At 48.5% G+C, this 19,703-nt stretch overlaps 2 protein-coding genes across 2 annotated transcripts in view; both read right to left on the bottom strand.

Moving 5' to 3' along the window:
- ACCSL (1-aminocyclopropane-1-carboxylate synthase homolog (inactive) like) overlaps positions 1-19,703 on the bottom strand; it is a 135,289-nt gene that overhangs the window by 74,129 nt on the left and 41,457 nt on the right. The window lies entirely within an intron of this gene.
- Positions 15,363-16,913, bottom strand: LG06H11orf96 (linkage group 06 C11orf96 homolog). The gene has a single exon (XM_019746442.2). The coding sequence runs from the start codon at positions 16,359-16,361 to the stop codon at positions 15,990-15,992; it is 372 nt and encodes a 123-aa protein (XP_019602001.1). The 5' UTR covers positions 16,362-16,913; the 3' UTR covers positions 15,363-15,989.

Raw genomic sequence — 19,703 nt, 5'->3', positions numbered from 1 at the left:
TGTCAATGGATACTAAAACCGCAGGGTGAAAGTTTAATGAGAAATGGATATTTACATACATGTAACCCTATTATAACACGGTTGTTAGGTTCCTCAAAAAACACCATGTTATGCGAATCTGTGTTATATGAAAAAGAACTAGTACAAAAAAGGAGCTTAGATTCCAAAAATTTTAAAAAACCATACTATTATATTTTTATAATTAAGACAAATATCTTTATTAAAGCAATTTTCATCAAAAGTATAACATATTAATATGTATTAAATAATGGTTTCTTTGTCATCACTACTAAGCTCTTATTATGTTCCGTGTTGTTCCGGGATTTCCCTAATTTCGAATGAGATATCTTTTGCTCTTAAAAGCTCTTATAACGCTCCGTGTTGTTTGGGGATTTCTCTAATTCTCAAACTGTGTTAAAATGAAACCGTGTTCTAGGATGCCGTGCTGTACGAGGGTTTTCCACAACTCTCAAACTGTGTTACAGAAGTGCTGTGTTACACGGGGGTTCCTCTCAAAATACTTATTACTTACAATGAGGAAAATCACATCTTACAGTAGAAAAACCTGGCAGACAACACTTTACAGCAGTGAGTAAAGTTGACATCACCAGTGATGGGACAAAGTGACATCGCGTGCCTCCTGATACGATGCACGGAGAAGCGCACAATATGGCTTCTGTGGTGTTCCTGCCAAATATGCACAACCTGCTCTGAATCATGAAGAAACAGCAGACAACCTCACATTTAGGGATGTTCCACAAAAGAACTGGTTTGCACTCATGAAAGTCAAAGGCGGAATGAAGGACTGTTCCTGATTAGAAACCTGACAACTAAGTGCCACATGTGATGCTGGGTAGGATCCTGGAACAGGAAATTTAAAAAAAAGATTTTGTGTGTGTGTGTGTGTGTGTGTGTGTGTGTGTGTGTTTGTTTTGTTTTTTTGCTATTAAGGACATTGCTGAGACAACTGGAAAAATAAGAATGTCTAGAGATTGCATTATAGTATTAGATGCACATTAATTTCCTGACTTTGATAACTGCACTATGGATATGAAAGACAATGTCTTCGTTTTGAGGACCACACACTAAGGGGTACTGAGGAGTAAAACCTTCATGTTTGCATGTATCTCTCAGCTGGTCCAAAAACTCATAATAATCAGAGTAATGTGTACGTGTGGAGACATACAGATAGATAGATAAACCAACAGACAAAACAGTAAAGCAAATGATTTAAAAGGTCAACACTTGGGGAATCTGGATTAAGGATATACAGTTCTTTGTATGTTTGTACTTTTTTCCCTAAATCTGAAATTATTTTAAAATTAAAAGCTATCCAAAAAAGTCAAGAAAAATTTCGACCCTAACCCTGTGCCTGTTGGGGGAGGGGAGCGGGAAGGAGGGGGAGAGACAGAGTGAGCTGATGCTGGATTTGCAGAACTGACTGGCAAGCCCGCCCAGGTGGCCATGTCTCTGTAGACACAGTTGTTTCAGCTGGCTGGGAAAGGGTGCTGACAGCGAGAAACATTGTTCTGGCCCTTTTCCAGTGCAGGAGGAAACAACAACAGGAAACGGTGAAAGCTCTATAAGGCTGAGGAACTGGTCCCTGAGGAGTGGCGCCAGGAAGAGGAGGTGTGGGCAGGAGGTGGGGTCCTGGCAGGATCTGTGGGTCAGCAGAGCTTGCTGGGGACCAGGGATTCACTGCCCCAGGGCTCTCTCCCACCACAGGGTAAGGGGAAGGAAGGACTGGAAAGAAAGGAAAGGGAAAAACAAACATTTGCTAGGCACCAACTACCCACTAAGCACTGTTCTGGGTGGTTCACATATGTTACCTCATGAATCCTCACAGAGCTTTGAGATAACCTCCGTTATTATTCCCATTTTAGAGATGAGGAAACAGAGGTTTAAAGCGGTAAGGACAAAGATTCTGTTTGGGCAGTACAGTGGAACAGTTAAATATGTTAACTGTCTTTTAAGCTGAGAGCAACTTTAAAAGCTGGTTAAAATAAATTTTTTCAATTAATATTAATCCATGCTCTGGCAAGAAAGTATGGAATACTTAGAAGCCAAAAAATAAGAGAAATCAGGAACCCAGAGAGTTGGGCAGGACAGGAGGCTGCCTTTCACCTCGAGGGCATTGCCAACTCATGTGAACCTTGCCTTTGGTTCTCATGGACTGATAGAGATGAGAAACAGAAGAGTCAGCCCCCAGAGCCCACCCCAGATGGGGGACTAACGGAAGACCCAGCCCTGCACAAAACTAGATCTCTAGTGGCCTCCCCCATCAGATTAGGGAGAAGCTAGGAGCAAAACCCACCATTCACCAGCCCTACTGAAACCTACAAAGAAATCTTAGCACTGAGTTGAGGGGGAGAGCATTTTCCCTGAGAATTCATAACCCCAAATGGGCTGTCAGTGATTTTGAAGCCTGAATTCACATTTCCTGGTTAAACTCAAACATCGCAAGCTGAAGTTTTAGAGTAAAGTAACCCACCAGAGATTTGGGTATGAATGTAGAAGCAGAAAGCAGAAAATTCCCTCTTCTTTTCCAGGGTGTTCATAAAGCAAAAAGGTAAACAGAAAAAAAACAATGCAGATTTCATTATATGGCCTATAGATGCCAAAAGTGCATAAAGACTGGCAAAAGCAAAGCTTTCACACAAAAGCCACAAAGGTGAAGTACAACAGAAGTTGCTTGGTGGGGGCTGGGGAGGAGCGGAATCACAGGCCAGCCCAGGAACGACCAATTTCGAAAAACTCCAGGAAAAATATTTTACCTTTAGCTGAGGGCTGCCACTAGAAGAGAGTTTTTCCACCTCAGCAATATTGACATTTTAGGCACACAATTCTTTGTTGTAGGGGCTGACGCATTGTAGGATGTTTAGCAGCATTCCTGGGTTCTACTCACTGGATGCAAGTAGCATGAAACCCCACTCCAAGTTTTGTCAACTAAAAATGTCTTAAGACATTCCTAAATATGCCCTAAGGGGTAACACTGACCCTGGTTGGGAACCACCACTCTAAAATCATAAACCTAGATCCCTCGTGCACAACACAAGCTACAGGTCTGAGAAGCACAGATTGGGGTTGGAGAAGCCTCATTGCAGGTGGTGGAAGGTGGGGTGAGACAACGAATGTACAGAGAAAATATCACAATAGCCCATTGGCAGCAACTCTCAGAAAGAGCCAGTAAAATTACACTCCCTGAAAGAAACTTCTACAAATAGCTGGGACATGAAAATCCAACTCATTCCATGGCATGTAACTTTTTAAATTGAGTTAGCACAGAATCAATACAAAGATGCTAGAGAAAAAGTGGGAAAGGTCAATAAAACCTACCAGGTAAAGAACAATGGCCAGGAAAAAAATGTTACCATGGAATAAATTAAAAATCTGACCAAACATTGTTCTATGAATTAACAAAACTTAATAAAAATAATTGACCCTGCATGGGAAAACCGCAAAGCAGAAATATAACAATTCAGTGAAGAGATAGCAAGACAGCGGGAGGAGATAAAATGAGGGTTGAAAGAACTGCAGGATAAGAAAAAAAAAATAATTTCAGAAATGAGAATGCAATTGGAAGGACACAGCACAATAAAAATAGAGGATAGAAATAAAGTGAATAAAATGAGACAAAATAAATTTTTTTAGTAATAAATAAGATGATAGATACAGAAAAAATATATAAAAGAGACAACATATACAAAATTGGAGTCTCTAGACAAGAGATATAAAACAATGAAATACAATAAATATTTTAAAATAGAATTGAAGAGAACTTTCTTGAAATAAAGGATTTTAATCTAATATAGAGGGTACTATGTGTGCCAGAGAAAGTTGATCTACAATAGCCAACTTGAAGACTCTCCTAATAAAATTATCAAATTTTGAAGATAAAGAAAATATCCTCAAGCAGCCAGGCCAAAAAACAAAAATCAAGTCACTAATAATGGGATAAAATCCAGTTAGCCCCAGCAATAACTCAGCGCCAAATACTGGCACAATACTTACAAGATATTTAAGGAAAAGAGTGTGAGCCAAGGATTTTATACGCTGTCAGGCTGTTCCTCATGTATAAAAGCCACAAATATTTTTAGACATGCAAGAATTCAGTGAGTATTGTTCCCATGAACCCTTCTTGAGAAAACTAACAGAGAACAAATTTCATGCCATCAAGAGGTGACCAGGGAAACCATAGCAAAAGGAAGACCAGGAGCAAGCACTGAATATATTTAAATGTAGAGCAAAGATAAAAAGAATTGTGAGCATCTGAATGTAAATTTGCATATGCTATGACAATGTAAATATGACATATCTAATAAAAAGGGGAGGGAAAAATAGAAAAGAGATAAAAATAGAATACGTTCCCTGATGACTCTGTCTGTAAGAGCTAGGAGTTAAAGAACATCATCAAAAGCTGAGAAATCAAATAATAGAAGTATATTTAATATATTTAATATGGCATGTTTAATAATATAAATGTAAACATGTGTAGACATCATTTTGCATTGTGTTGACGAAAGGGATGGGGGGATGGGGAAATGTGCCGATTTTCTCATTGCTCATTCTGGGACACTAATAGATACTGCTTAATCAAGTAGGGAGCTAAGGGTTCTATGTAATGTTATAGTCATGAAGGTAAACACTAGAGAGAAAAAAAAGAAGACTTCCTAAATAAAAATTTTAATTGCTCTGGCTAGAACTTCTGGTGCAATGTTGAATGCTAGTGACAAAAGTGGTCATCTTTGTCTTGTTTCTGATCTTAGGCAAAGCTTTTAGTCTCTCACCATTGGGGATGATATTAGCTATGGGTTTTTCATAAATGTCCTTTTTCATGTTGAGTAAATTCCCTTTATTCCTAGTTTTTGAGTGTTTTTTATCATGAAAAAAAGTGTTGAAGTTGTTGAACCATCCTTGCATTCCTGGGATAAATCTCATTTGGTCATGGTGCGTAATCCTTTTAATATGTTATTGGATTCAGTTTGCTAGTATTTTGAGGATTTTTTCATTAGTCATGAGGGATATTAGTTCTTTTTTTCTTGTGGTATCTTTGTCTGTCTTTGGTATCAGGGTAATACTGGCCTCATCAAATGAGTTAGGAAGTGTTCCCTCCTCTTCTAATTTTTGGAAGATTTTGAGAAGTGTTGGTATTAATTCTTCTTTAAATGTTTAGTAGAATTCACCAGTGAAGCCATGACTTTTTTTCATTGGGAGGTTTTTGATTACTGATTCAATCTCTTTACTTGTTATAGGTCTGTATTTATTTTCTTAATATTTTCAGATTAATTCTCAAAATAAAATTCAACTCTTCACTGTACACAAGAGACATACCTAATACAAACTCAAGAGGTTGAAACTATAATAAAAGACAAGCAAAGGCCTACCAAGCAAATTAAAAAACAAACAAACAAAAAAACTAATGACCATTAGCAGAAGTCATGACTTAATTATCAAAGTGCAATTCAGCCTAAAGAGAATTAAAAGCCATGTTATGTTTCAGGGTGCCATTCAGATGCAGATACAACTATCATGAATATCTGTGTAGCAGATAACCCAGCAGCCACATTCACCAGGACTAATTACAGCCGTGCAAGGAAAATAAGAGCACGTGGGTAGTAGGAGACTGACATGCATCTCTCTCATGAAAGAAACAGGAAAGCAAGGATAGTGTGTAAAGTGAGGCTGCTCTGCTGCCTCAAAGAAGAAACAACTTTGTTCTTCTCTCCTGTAACAATAAATGAGAGGAAACAGTTCTGCTCACTCAGTAGTTCAGGGACCCAAGTTCCTTCCAAGCTGTGGTTTCATCATCCTGCTTGGTAGAAGCCAAGTTACCACCATGTCCAGGTTGCTCCTGGTAGAAGGGAGGAGGTATTGTGGGGCTGCCATACCCCTAATCTCAGGCCTGGGTCCAGGAGTGGGAAATGTTATTTGCACTCACATTTTATGGGAAAAAACTTGGTACTAGATAAACCCAAATCCAAGGAGCAGGGTGGGCAGGGACTGGCTGAGCTTCATGCCTAGGAAAATGGTTAGATCAGATCTTAGGGAATCACTGCCAATCTATGCCACAGCCCATCCATCTGGCCACTAAATACATGTGTGTGCTCAATCCCCCACGAGTAGGACACACTCAGCCTTTCCCCATGGGGACACACCAGTCCATCCAGTCACGGCAAAGTGAAATCTCAGTGATGCCCAGAGCTCTCCACCAGGTTCAGATGTGTGTCCTGGTGGCCCTGTGACTTGTCAGCTAAAAGACAATTTGTCCCACCCACCTGACTCATAGACAATATGAAACAGAGAAAGTGAGGCCACAACAAACATCTCCATTCAGAAGAGACAGTATGGCCAACACATAGTTGTCCCAGGGCAGGAATTGTGAGGACCTTTGTCCTGGCAGTGAAGGTTTTGGTTGATCTCGTTTTACCCTCTGGAAAATTCTCCCTTGTCTACTATCCTTATTGGAAGTATCAGAATGTCTTCCTTGAGGGCTGTTTGGGGGTCTAAACAATTAAGAGCATGTATGGTTTCTTTGCGGGAAAACAATTCCCTGGGGAATTCATTAGGGATCTGTCTGTTTGCTTACAGTCATTTCATGAACCAGTAACCACACTTGATGCTATTTTCTCACATAGTTCTCAAGCCTGTTTCATTTCTTTGCTTCCTCTCTCTAGCCACACCTCTCTCCTGACATTAATGGCAGTAATTTGGAGGCCTACTGGAACAACTGGCTTAAGAGAGAAGCAGCACTCTTAGTCTGATCCTTGCACTGGGGCCAGATCCCCTGGATGAATGTTTTGCTTGATGGATAGTCTTTGAGAAAGGCTCTGAGCCACACCTGTTGGATCTCCTATGTTTGTATGACAGAAGCAGGTGGCCGTTTCAACCTTGGGAAGCCCCTACATTTCTGGACATTCGATACTCTCTTTCATCTTTGCTTGAAAACTGGCCAATGCTGGCCGAGGTCATCTCTTTCCTTTGAACATCTTGCCAGAAGTGACAAGGAGCAGCAGTGCTCACTAACCTGCCGGCTCTTCCCAACTGCTGGAGTTACACACAGCTCTGCCTTTCAGGCTGTTGAAGGAGGCAATCTCCCCTATTGCTTGGCCCAGAGTCCCCACACTTCCAGCCTACACTGCTGGGGATCCTGCGGCTGGCCCGCTGGTTTCAGTACCGGCAGGAACCCCCTCAGTACCTGTTCTGATATTCGTTAGGGTAAGGACTGTGGGGTATGTGTGTGAGTGTGTGTGTGTGTGTGTGTGTGTGTGTGTGTATGAGTGTGAGTGTGTATGTGTGAGTGTGTGAGTGTGTGTACATGTGAGTGTGCGTGTACTGGCTTCCTTAGGGTCAGTGACCGTAGCCCCTACAGGCTTAGGGCCCAGCTCAGCAGGTCCTGGGTCCTCACGTGGCTACTCAATGGTCCAAAGCAGATTCAGGGTGCCCAGCGGCTTTTATGGGGTTGCATTCTACAGCAGACCAAAGAACAGCTAATCAATAAACCTCAGGGCACATATAACAGCCAATAAGATGGGCTGTCTGGGCCGTGGACCTGGGGGTAGCAGGCTTATAGGTCTGGCTTCTCCTGGAATATCTCACATGTTCTGGACGATGAGGGAAGGAGGCAGCTCTTTCAGAATCCACCCCAAAACCTCAGCAGGAAGGTCAGAGGCTACCTAAAGGCCAGCCAGCTGGTCCAGAACAGCTCCTGGTGGGGCAGGAGCTGGGCCAGGGGCAATGGCACACTGGCCGGGGTCCCAAGCCAGCAGCAGGTGGCATGTTGGGTTTGGAAGGAATTATTCAGCACAGAACAGCCCAGCCTAGCCCAGAGTTTCTGGGACTCTCCCCACCCAGAGAAAGGAGGGATAGAGGTGCTGCTTTCTCAGAGAGGACCCCGCCCGGCTCTCTGCGCCTCCATCTCCGCGTCCGTACAGGAGGGAGTTGAACGCCTGGTTTGTGCGCACGCTGCCTCTGGGCACAGCCCTAAGGCCAGGATCCTAAGGCTCTGAGGTGCTCTAAGGTGCCCCGGGCCTTTTATAAGTGTCAGAGCATACCGCTGAGGAGAGTCCCCAGGGAAAGAGAGGGCAGTGACTTGCTCAAGGCCACATAGCAGGGAGGAGCAGAGCCGGGGCGAGCGTCTGGCATGTCCCGGTCCCCGCTGAGCACCCCTTCTGTGCCACTTCCAGCTTACCCCACCCCACAGCTGCAGAACCACTGGAGTGAGAGTCTCAAGTCTGAACCCTACTCAGGTGACTGGGACCCTCTCCTGACGTGAGAAAGCTGCTCTGGGGGGGGGGGGGGGGAGGACTGTGTATTAGTCAGGCGGCTACGAGGAGACCCAGCAGGAGCGCAGCGGTTTTAGGAAGACAGGAGTTTCTTCTTTTCTCAGCTGACAGACCATCTTGAGTCCACATTCCACAACCATCCACTGGCAGCGCAGTGTCATCAGATCCCCAGGCAGTGGCCAACCGCAGGCCACAAGTGTGCCCATGGTCTGTCTTCTGGGAAGAAGAAGCGTGAAAAGCCCAGGGCATTAGGGCCTAGGTCCAGCGTGGCGTGCATGCTTGCTTGTTCATCCCTTCGCAGAGAATTTCAGCGTATGGCCGCGCTCATTGCAGAGGAAACTGAGACATCGGCCTAATCCTGGGCCCAGGAAGATGTGGAAAACGGATGTCTGTGGACCTTTCACAGTCTCCACTGTGGTCAGCCCAATTGGCTACCAGATATCTATGTCATCCTCCTTCCCACAATAGAACACACTCTCCCCTCTCTAAGAAGTCGACCCCAAACTTCATCGAGTACTAGTTCCACTTCCAGATCAAAGTGCAGGGTCTCTGGGAGAAAGCAAGTTCTCTCCAGAGCCACGTATGGCTCCTCACGGTCCAGTGACACACAAACTGCAAGACAAGTCATCTGCGGCCCCATCAGCACCACCCCAGCTGCCTCCCCCACACCCCAAAGCAGTGGTGGACAAGGGTAGGAAAACCACAATGATACTCCCAGGTGCAAACGGGAAAGAGGGAAGCACTCAAAGTCACTGGTGCACAGCAATAGGCCACTGGGAGAGGGGATTCGTTCCTAGTTGGCTAATTCCACCAACCTAGTCCTGGAAGCTTCTCCTTTCCCCATCATCCTCTGGGACCGTCTGAAGGAGGTGTTAAAAGGTTGCCTCGGGGCTCAAACAATCTCATCGCTGGCCAGTTCCTACTTTCCTTGGCAGTTCCCTAAACAGGCATCTGGTCTCGGGGCTCCAGCTCATCCCAGGTGCCAGCAACCACACCCAGAATGTTTTCTCAGCCCAGTTCTGAAGTCTGTTTTATTATTTTATTTCTGTTCTGGCACAGCACTCTTGCTTTAATTTTGGCTACCTTGGGGGGATTCTAAAAGCAGTCAGTTTGACTGGGAAGATGACACCCTTAACCTAACCTTACTCCAGGGCTGGGTCCTGTGCTGGGCTTCCTGGTTGGCCTTCGAGAAAGGCTCTGAGCCACAGTAGCTGATATTCTGTGTGGGCTACAAAGCAGGGTGGCTTTCATCTCTGTGAGAACCCACATTTCTAGATACTCTCTATTCCTTTCCATCTCTCATGTAGTTCATGTAATAATTTGTTAAAAGCCACGAAGAGCACCAGTCAATGTACACTAATATTCTAGCTCTTTCCAACCATGTCTCCTAGAGCTATTAGGAGACACTTTAAGGCTCGGTCACTACATGCTCAGCCTTCCAAAGAGTCATAAAAATGGTTTTACCAAATGCTTTTTCCAAGTTATAACAAGGCTCGCCAACTTTCCAGCATACAACGTCTATAGCCTCCAGCCATGCAGCAAAACCACTTAAGTCCATGGCTCATGTTGTAGGGATTTGTTACGACAGCCACCCCACCGCCAGTACTAAGTTTTGTTTATTCAGGGTGATGAAAGACTGCTATAATAGAGACCCAATAACGATCTAGTGGCTCAAAGAAGATAGAAGTGTGTTTCTTTCACATGTAATAGTCCATGATGCTCATTTCACATTGGCAGGCTGTTCGGTTCCACAAACTCATTCAGCAGCCTGGGGTCCTTCTATCCTATTTCTCTGCCATCCCCTAGGCCAGTCACCTTGTCGGTTTGATCACCGCTGGGTTGTAGGTACGTCCATGTTCCCGCTTTGAAAAGGGGAAAGAGAACATGGGGATGAGAGAGGGGTACACCTTAAGGCCGAGGCCTGGGAGAAACACACTTCTCTTCCCAATACATGCCGTTGGTAGGGTTTCCAGGCGGGAATTCCCACCCAGTCTCAGAAATTTTTTTCACTTTCTTGTTCCTGAATACCGAGTTATAAACTGTTTTCTGTTCTCCACGATGAATCGTTTCCACAAAGTGGCAGCCGATACGACCAACCACCTGGGTTCAAGGAGCCAATTTTTCCAATTTCCCGATCAACTTTTCTCAGGATTCGGGAACGGGAAAGTGAAAGAAATTCCTGAGAACGGGCAGGAATTCCTGCCCAGAAACCCTAGTGATAAATGGGAAAAAATGTCTAAGAGATACATTGTGAGTAGTACATTTATTTCCCATTGTAGGTATTACTGGGTTCAAGGAGCCGATTTTCCCAATTTCCTGACTAACTTTTCTCGGATTTGGGAATGGGAAAGTGAAAAAAATTCCTGAGAACGGGAAGAAATTCCCGCCTGGAAACCCTAGCCATTGGCAAAAACTTAATCAGGTCAATAGACCTACTAGGACAATTAAGTTTGTGAACTCATCCTAGGAAAAGTGCTACATACCTCATTGCTGAGTATCACTATGGTCACCTTCAAAGTACCCCCCTTGGAAAGCTACGCACCAACGCCAGTGCCTATTCCACCCTTCAAAGCAATTTTGGAACTCTTTTTCTGGAATGGCCCTCAGAGCTGTCGTTGTATTACCCTTGATGTCCTGAATGTCATCAAAATGCCTTCCTTTCAATATTTCCTTTATCTTCGTGTAAAGAAAAAAGTCATTGGGGGCCAGATCAGGTGAGTAGGGAGGGTGTTCCAATACAGTGATTTGTTCACTGGCTAAAAAGTCCCTTACAGACAGTGCTGTGTGAGCTGGTGCATTGTCGTGATGCAAGAGCCATGAATTGTTGGTGAAAAGTTCAAGTCGTCTAACTTTTTCACACAGCCTTTTCAGCACTTCCAAAGAGTAAACTTGGTTAACTGTTTGTCCAGTTGCTACAAATTCATAACAAATCTCTCTGATATTAAAAAAGGTAGCAACATCGTTGCAACAAGTTCGTGAACTTAATTGTCAGACCTCTTAAGTCCAAGAGCATCTGGGACACAGAATCTAGCTGTGTGCCCTGGAGGAAGGGGAAAGTCAGTGCTGGTGGACAATTAGCAGTCTCCCACGTGGGCCTGGGAGCTGACCGGGCAGGCAGTCGTTATGAGTCCTGTGGCCTTGAGGATAGGCTGAGAGGACAATTGTCAATGTGGGAGTCCCTCACCCCACACACAGGCCACGGCGAGCATATTCCCCATCCAGGACACAGGGCCAGCAGACCAGCATAACACATTTGTTTGGTAACTTTGCCACGTCCCCACAGTCCTATCTAAAGCGATGCCATCATCCTCCCCTGTGCCAGTGGGCACCTGAAGGAGCTGCACGGTGGCACCAGCTACCTCCTAGGAGATGGAAAGGTGTGCCAGCCCAGGTTCTCCGAGAAGCAGATGCCAAGGTGGGATTAAGCGTGCAAGCATTTCATGAGACGTGCCTGTGTGAAATGAAATAGAGAGGGCGCCATCAGGCTGAGATGCAAGAGGGACCCTGAGAGAAGGAGATGGGAGAGACGTCCTGCAGGCTAGCAAAGCTCCAGCAGAGCCACGGGGAAATCCTGCAGCCAAAGTCCACCAAGGAAGAAATCTCATGTCTCCCAGGAACAATGCACACAGCCATTGACGGGCAGCAACCCGTGGGGGGCCTGGCATGCATTTTAAAGCCAGAACTGCTCTGCTCTGGTCAGCTACACCCCTTGAAACAGGTCTGCAAGGCCCTCTCAGGCCTACCATGGGGATTACAGTAAGACCGGGGGGTCTTAGTCAAGAAAGAGGATAGGCTTTGAATTAAAAATAAAATAAAATAAAAATAAAAAATATATATATATGGTTGTAACCCAGCTCACCACTGACTAGCTGTGTGGCATTGGACAAGATAAGTAACCCCTCTGATCCTCAGTGTCTGATCTGTCAAATGCCTGGGAAACATTATCAGGATGAAAGCAGAATACCCACGGGCGTGCTCACTAAATGGTGGCATTTATCCCCTCTCCATCTTGCCAGAGCCCAGTGGACCTACAGTCTATCGAAATGCGCTTCCTGAGGGCTGACGCTCAAGTCCACGGCTGAACCCATTCCCTGGGACCACAGACTGCCCTTCCCTGTGTGCCCAGATTTGGCACACACTAGGCAACAGAGGCCAAGCTGGCTTTCCAAACAGTCCAAGAAACACCTTGATAAATAGCTCCCCCTGGGCCAAAGAGAAATATTTAGAAGAGGCTGCTGGCCAGGGCTGCCACGGCCACTTGTTACCTCCTCTGGGATCCAGCTTGTTTGAAAGCTGGTCACCCAAGCTAAGACTGTGGGCTGAGGCCCAGACAGGTTAGGGAAGGAAGGAGGCGTCTCCTCGAGCAAATCCCAGCTGCCTGTAAATCCCAAAGACAGCTGGGCCGGCTCCTACCCACCCCAGGCACGTGCCAGCTCTGCAACTCCTGGGGAGACACTCGCACTCCGATTTTCTCTCTCCTCTAATGCCCATTCTCCAGAGCACTTTCTATCTCGCCTTCCCTCCTTCCTACTCTCTATGGACTCCTTTCTCTCTCCAAGGGTGGCCCTTATTCTTCTTGGTCACTTGACGTTTTCTGGCTCCTGACTCTCTCTGTTATTTCCCCATCTCTCCATGATCTGAGTTTTCCTGTCTCCCCCAGTGTCACATTCCTCTCCATCTTTCTAGTTTTCATGCTGTCTTGCTCCCACAACCCGTGTCTCTCCCTCTTCCACCATTTGGCCTCCCAGCCCAGCCCAGCTGCCTCCTTGGAGCTGTGTACTGCCTTGGAATGCCTTCAAGTCACAGGGAAGAGCTGAGCCCCAGCAGTTCCACAGGGACCTCAGAGGAGCCCTCTCCCATGTCCCTTTCTTCCTCCTCTGTGCAGGGCAGAAATGCTCAGAACCAGAGATCACCCCAGACCATCCTGCTGCCCCTAATGCTGCAGCATCCCAACCTCCCCCTCCATCACTCGGCCCCTCTCTGTCCACGTAACTGCCTCTTCTAAACTTCTTTCTATATCCAACCCTTACAACTAACTGCCAATTATAGGCAAAATGAAGAAACTGGGACACATAGGATATGACTTTTATATTAGAGTGGGGAATTGGCTTAATTAAATGTGGAGCATCTATTGAATAAAATAATTTAAAAACAAACCAGGAAGTAGGCAAGATGAACACCAATCTCCCTCACTGCCGCCGTACTCATTTTAATCCAACAAACATACCAACTCAGTGCTGGGCCCTGCCAGTGGCTGAGCAGGAACTGGAATGACAGGATGTGGTCCCCACAACAACCTCCGGATATTGGGGGTTGGGGATGCTGGGGAAAGGGCTGAAGGCAGACCAGAGAAGGGGGCTTTCTAGTGGGGAAAAAGGGTATTAGCAGGGGTGTGGTACCCGGAGGAGAGACGCCTGAGCCAGAGTCTCAGGCCTGCAGTGCGTGACACCCACCAGGAAGGTTTGGGACACCAGGTCTTGAAGAGTAGAAACAAGAGCTACTACGAAAGATGTAAGATAAGATGGGGGTGTGGGGAGCAGGAGGAGGGAAAAGAATAGGGGTGTGGGGATTCAGCCTTTCGGCCACCCTCCTCCCACACCAAGGAGTGCAAACCAGCCTGGCCATGGCAGAGCCTGGAATCAAAGCAGCCACCCACAGCTGCCAAGTAAGAGCCTTCTGTCATAAGACCCATCACAGTGGGACTGACCTCGCTGGGGGCTGCAATGGCCAGCGTCTGCCCAGCGACTAGGGTAGCACCAAAGATCCCAGGCTCCAAGACCCCAGGCTCCAAGACCCGGAGCCAGTCCTCCTCTCTCTGAGCCAGTGAGAAGGACATTCTTTCAGGCTCTGTAGGTTCCATTTTTGTTTCTGTTTAATTTCCTCTGCTCTCTGGGGTTTTCTGCAGAGCCCAGGGCTAGGAGAGGTGCAGTGTGAAGACTAAAAGGCATTTCAGATCCCCTGGGGGGCTGAGCTGAGCACCAGCCCCCACCACCAGAGGGCACTGCAGCACAGAAACAGGGCAACCTGGAGAGAGGAGTAGGAAAAGCACCCAAGCTCTGTGCCTCTTTGAACTACTCAGCCAGGCACCCGGGTCCACTCTGGAGTAATCCTGGAGCGTCGACGGGTAGGGGCCCCAAATGTGGGGGTTCTGCCCTCCTCAACCGAATGCTGTTTATTATCCCATCACCATCTGCTGCCAGGTGGCACTATTACACTGCTAACCCAGAGAGTTTAGGGCAGAAAAGGGGTGTGGGCAGCTGCTGTAAAGCACTGGACTCACGTGATGGAAGGAGCACTGGACGCAGAGTCGGGAGAGCTGGCTGCGCCTCCCACACGACTCTCTATGTGACATTTCCCTACCTGCTAGGTTTTCTCATCTGTAAATAAAGGGGTGGGGAGACTCGGTGGTACCCAAACACCCTTCAGGCTCTGACCAAAGATATGCCCCACTCTCGTTGCAGAACCCTGAAGAGAACATAGAGAAGGGCTGGACAAGGCGATGAAAACAACGGCTACTTGCTCCCACCGGAAAGGGTTGCCTGGCACTCCTTTGGGTCAGTGCAGGGGGCACGGGGCCCTCACCTGCACACGACAGTGAGGTCGCACCCACAATCTCACCCAGCTCAGGCTGGCTTCCAATCCTCCTTCGGGTTCCACCAGCTTGAATCTCCTACTGCTAACTCGGGCATCTCCCTACCCGCTGCCAGGAACGGGCGCGAGTGAGTGGGGTCTTCTGTGGTAGGTGTGACGGGAGACGACCCTGACCCAGCCTCCCTAAGCGGTGAACTGAACCGAGGAGGGTGTTCTCCTCTGTCCTCACAGGCCAGACCTGCGGCTTCACTCCATCCTGGACGTCAGCGATGGGGAACAGACCAGGGAGGCAGGAGTGCCCTGAGCCTGGTGTGGCTCAACTTGAGGAGGCGGGTAACGGCCCGGGCACCAGGGACATGACCTCGTTCCAGTGACTGAAGCTTGCGGATTTACTGCCACTCCGGGATCCCTAGCCTCCCATTCCATCCATATTCTTCCCCCACCTCCCCCAGTCTTGCTTCAAGAAATCAAGAGCCTGGAGAAACGCACTGTGCAAATATATTGACTTTATTTGTCTCCGTTTGGGAGGCTCAGACATATCCAGATAAAAAGATCGTTAAATAAACGCAGTCAGCCATCGCAATGCAAAAATAAATATCAATCCTCCGGTCGCAGCAGGAGCTGCGCTGTGCCCCAAGTCCCATCCGCCGCGCCTAACAATTGTAAAAGTGTTCAGCGACAGTGTGTTGGCGTGAGTGTGAACGGTTGTGCGCTGGGGGCACGGTGGTGGGGCGGTGTGCAAAGTCGGAGTTGCAAACCATCGGACAAGGGCGTGGAGCAGCTCTCCAGCCCCGAAGAAGCGGGCGACTCAAAGCCGGCGCGCCTTCTCGCACACAGTCACAGCAGAGTTTGTAATAGGAAGAGTTAAAAAATAAACATTTACAAGGTTAAAGAAAGCGGCCCCCTCCCTGGTGCCCCTGCGCGCACGCTCGAATCCAGGGCGAGCGCGGCGCTGGGCAGGCGCACAGAGCAGTTCGCAGCCGGGCGAGAATCCAAGCGCGCGAGGGTCCCCGGTCTCGGGTCCTCAGGGGTCCCTGGGACGGGGCCATCTCGAGTTCGCGCGCTTGTCCCCGGCGGGCGCGGAGACGCGCGAGTCCCTGTGGCGGGCGGCGCCCCTCACAGGGCCGAGTCAGAGTCGCTGGAGTCCAGGCTGTTCCTCAGTTTGCAGCTGCTGAGCTGCTCTCTCTGCAGCGACAGGCTCTGCGTGCTGCGGCGCAGGCACTCCAGGCTCTGCAGGAATGACTTCTTGGCCTTCTCCTCTTCCATGGGGGACACCCCCTCCTCCTCCACCTCCTGGATCTCATCGAAGGTCACGGGCTGCGTCTTAAAGCGGGACTGGCGCGGCCGCCGCAGCCGGCCCTTGCCCTTTGTCAGCTTGGCGGGCCGAACCGGCTGCGGGAATTCGTCCGCCAGGCACACGAAGTGCGGCATCACCGCCTGGTAGCTGGAGCAGATGCCCATCAACTCGCCGGGCTTGGCCGCCGCCATGGCGCTGCCGGTGTCTTCGCAGCCCGGCGGAGGGGCTGCGGGGCTCTCCGGGGACGGCCGCTGCACCGGGGTCCCCCGGGAGGCAGCAGCCTGGGGCTCTCCGGTCGGGGGATCCAAATCTGCTGGGGGGTGGCAGCGGCCCTCGCGGGCCAGGTCGGCGCTCCTGGGGAGGGCGGGCAGGTGGGCCCGTTGGGAAGCGTGGGGCTCCGGAGGCGCGGCTCCGCTCTGCCACCAGAGGTGCTCGCTGCTGATGCTGTTGCCGTCTGCCCCGCGGTGTCCAGACCCCCGGCTTATATAGCCCGTTCCTGCCCACACGGCTGCGAGCTCGGATGACAGCGAATACCATTTAAAGCGTGCGCGCCCCGCGCCCTTCCGCCTGACGTCGCCCCGCCACTCCGGGAAAGTAACAGCCCTTTCCCCCCCTGCGCCGCCCGCCCCCCACCAACCCGGCTCCGGAAGGCAGGCCCCGCCCGCGGGAGTTCCGGGAGCATCCGAGGCTCCCGGAGCACGCCACGAGGCAGGGGCGGCGGGGAGCAGGGCTCCTGGGATGTCACTGTCCGTTCTGGGATCCCTAACTGTGCAAACCGTGGTGCGGGGGTATAGATTTCTCCTCCTCCGGCCCCTAATCTCTGAGGTTCACACTCTGAACGCTGCTTATTCCGCCGCGGGCTCTGCCTGGTGTGTGTGTGGAGGGGGAGGGGGGCGTATGGAAGCAGCTCCAGGCTGTCCTTGCAGCGGGAGCGGCAGGGCGCTCGGCTCTCAGAACTGAGTTCGAAGGAAGAGTTGGGTCTGGATCCTTGCCACCGCCCCCCACCCCCCACCCCCCAACACACACACCACGCGAGCGCGCGAAGACAAACACAACCGATTATTCCATTCCAGTTCTTCTCTTCCCTAAATGGCTTTTCTGTGTTTGCCTCCTCACTACCCCAACCCCACCAAGTCCCGTGGGCACCCCCATTCATGCTCAGAATAATGACACTTGGATATGGCACTAACAACAACAACAACAACAATTACCATCTGGAGAGTTGTACACCAAGGCAGCCAGTGAGCTTTGTTTTACATATATTATCCTACTTAATTTTCGTCACCGCCCCCTGAGGCCATCGGTATTCTCCCAGTTTTACACATAAGAAAATGGAGGCACAGAGGATAAGTAACTGATGGACCCAGTGGGGCCAACTTCAGAGTCATGCTCTGCAGTCCCCTGCTAAGGGATGATACCCACCAGCGCCCCCAGGGCTTCTTAGAGTAGGTCCTCTGCTGGGTGCCCCAACTCCCAAGAGGAAACTATGAGCAGTGTCCTGAAGTGCTGCCGAGGGCCTGAAAGGCCCCCCGTGAGAGTCACTGGGAAAGGAGGGAATCGATGGGATTTGGCCTCCCTTCTGTCTATAGCCATTCAACAAAGATTTGAGAACCTACTGTGTACCAGCCCAGGAAAGGCCCTGCCCTCAGGGAAGTTACATTCTTGTGGGAGGGACAGACAATAAAGCCAGAAACAAGAACATGTGCTGTGGGTGGTGTGATAAGGGGCTACGTGCAGAGAGGATGGTCAGGAAAGGCTTCTCAGAGTGGTTGATATTTAAGGTGACAGCTGAAGGACAATAATGGATAGCACCACAAAGTGCTTAATATGTGCCATGCTCTGAGGTACTTGTTATGCATTAACTCATTTAATGTGTTAACCATTGTATTTAATCCTCTCACAACCCTGGGTAACAAGTACTTTTATTATCATCATTTACAGATAGGAAAACCAAAGCACAGAGGAGCTAAGCAACGGGTCCCAAGGTCACACAGCTAGTGAGCAGCAGAGCTGAGATTCAAACCCAGGAGACTTAGCTCCTAAGTCTTCCCTCGTATCCACTATACTGAATCCATTTGCCCCGTGGAGGACAAGGAAGGAACCAGCGTATGGCCACGTGGGAGGAGAGTGTTTCAGGCAGAGGGAATCCTAGTGAAAATGCCCTAAATCAGGAACAAGTTTGGCTTATTCAGGAATATCAAGGAAGTCCGTGTGGCTAAAGCAGAGAGGTAAGAGGCATGAGGAGCAGGGACAGTCACAGAAGGCCTTGACAGCCGTGTTAAGGAGACAGCATTTGATTCTAAGAGCAATGGAAAGGCCCTGGAGGGCTTTGAGCAGAGGAACTACATGCTCCAGTTTATGTTTTTTAAAAGCTCACTGTGGCTGCAGTGTGGAGCATACACAGGAAAAGGGACCGGGAAAAGGCAGGGAGTCCGCTTGAAAGATTATTCCCTGATTCCAGATGCAAGACACTGAAAACTTGGATTAGAGTGAAGACAATGGAGATACAGTGAAATAGTCAGATTTGGGATTTGCCTGAAGGTAAAACTGAGAGGATTTCCTGACAGATTAGACTGGGGGAGTGGGAGGGTGGGAGGGGGGTTTTACGGAATCAAGGCCTGACTTTTATGTATTCAGCCTGAACAAGTGTTAGATGTGCTGCCATTGACTGAAGGAGAAAGTTATGGGGAAGAAAAGTTTGGGGATGGGAGAGCCATTGTGGAGTCTGCTGGCTATCCATTAAAATCCACTACCCAGTGGGGTGAGGCCTGAAATGCTCATATCAGAACTAGGTTATGTGAGAGAAAAATTAATTTCTATAATCTTAAGGCCACTATAGTTTGGAGTTCGTTTTAAGAGCAGCTTGCCAATATAGTCATGTGCCGCTTGACAACGGGGCTACATTCTGAGAAATGTGCCGTGAGGTGATTCCGTCGCTATGCCAACATCATAGCGTGCACGCACACACGCCTAGCTGGTCCAGCCCCCTGCACACCCAGGCTGTGTGGTGGAGCCTATTGCTCCTGGGCTGCAGGCCTGTGCAGCACGTTACTGTGCGAAACAACACGGGATTAAATCAGCACAAGAGAAAATGATACGATCAAGAGCCAGAGTAAACACGAGATGAGATATAGGGAACGGCTGCCGGTAACCGGGCATCCTGTTGTACAGCAAACTTTATATATATATATATATAAAGAATACACTAAAATAATGATTTTAAAAGTGTGATGTAGTAAATACATAAACCAGTAACATAGTCTATTACCCTTATCAAGTACTATGTACTGCACACAATTGTACGTGCTATAATTTCACATGACTGGCAGCGCAGAGGGTTTGTTTACACCAGCGTCACTACAAACACGTGAGGAATGCGTCGGCCCTCCAACATGATGATGGCTACGACGTCAGCAGGTGACAGGAATTCTTCAGCTCCATTATAACCTTACAGGAACACTGTCCTGTGTGTCCTTCACTGCCTGAAACGTTGTTATGTGGCACGTGACTGTACTCAGAAATCGGTATCAGGA

This window comes from Rhinolophus sinicus, linkage group LG06 (assembly GCF_036562045.2).
Source record: "Rhinolophus sinicus isolate RSC01 linkage group LG06, ASM3656204v1, whole genome shotgun sequence".
Taxonomy (NCBI): Eukaryota; Metazoa; Chordata; class Mammalia; order Chiroptera; family Rhinolophidae; genus Rhinolophus; species Rhinolophus sinicus.
This window is presented reverse-complemented; position numbering and strand designations above follow the sequence as displayed.

Bases quoted from the DNA above. Each gene is read 5' to 3' on its own strand.
- LG06H11orf96 (XM_019746442.2), bottom strand. From the start codon at position 16,361: ATGGCGGCGGCCAAGCCCGGCGAGTTGATGGGCATCTGCTCCAGCTAC.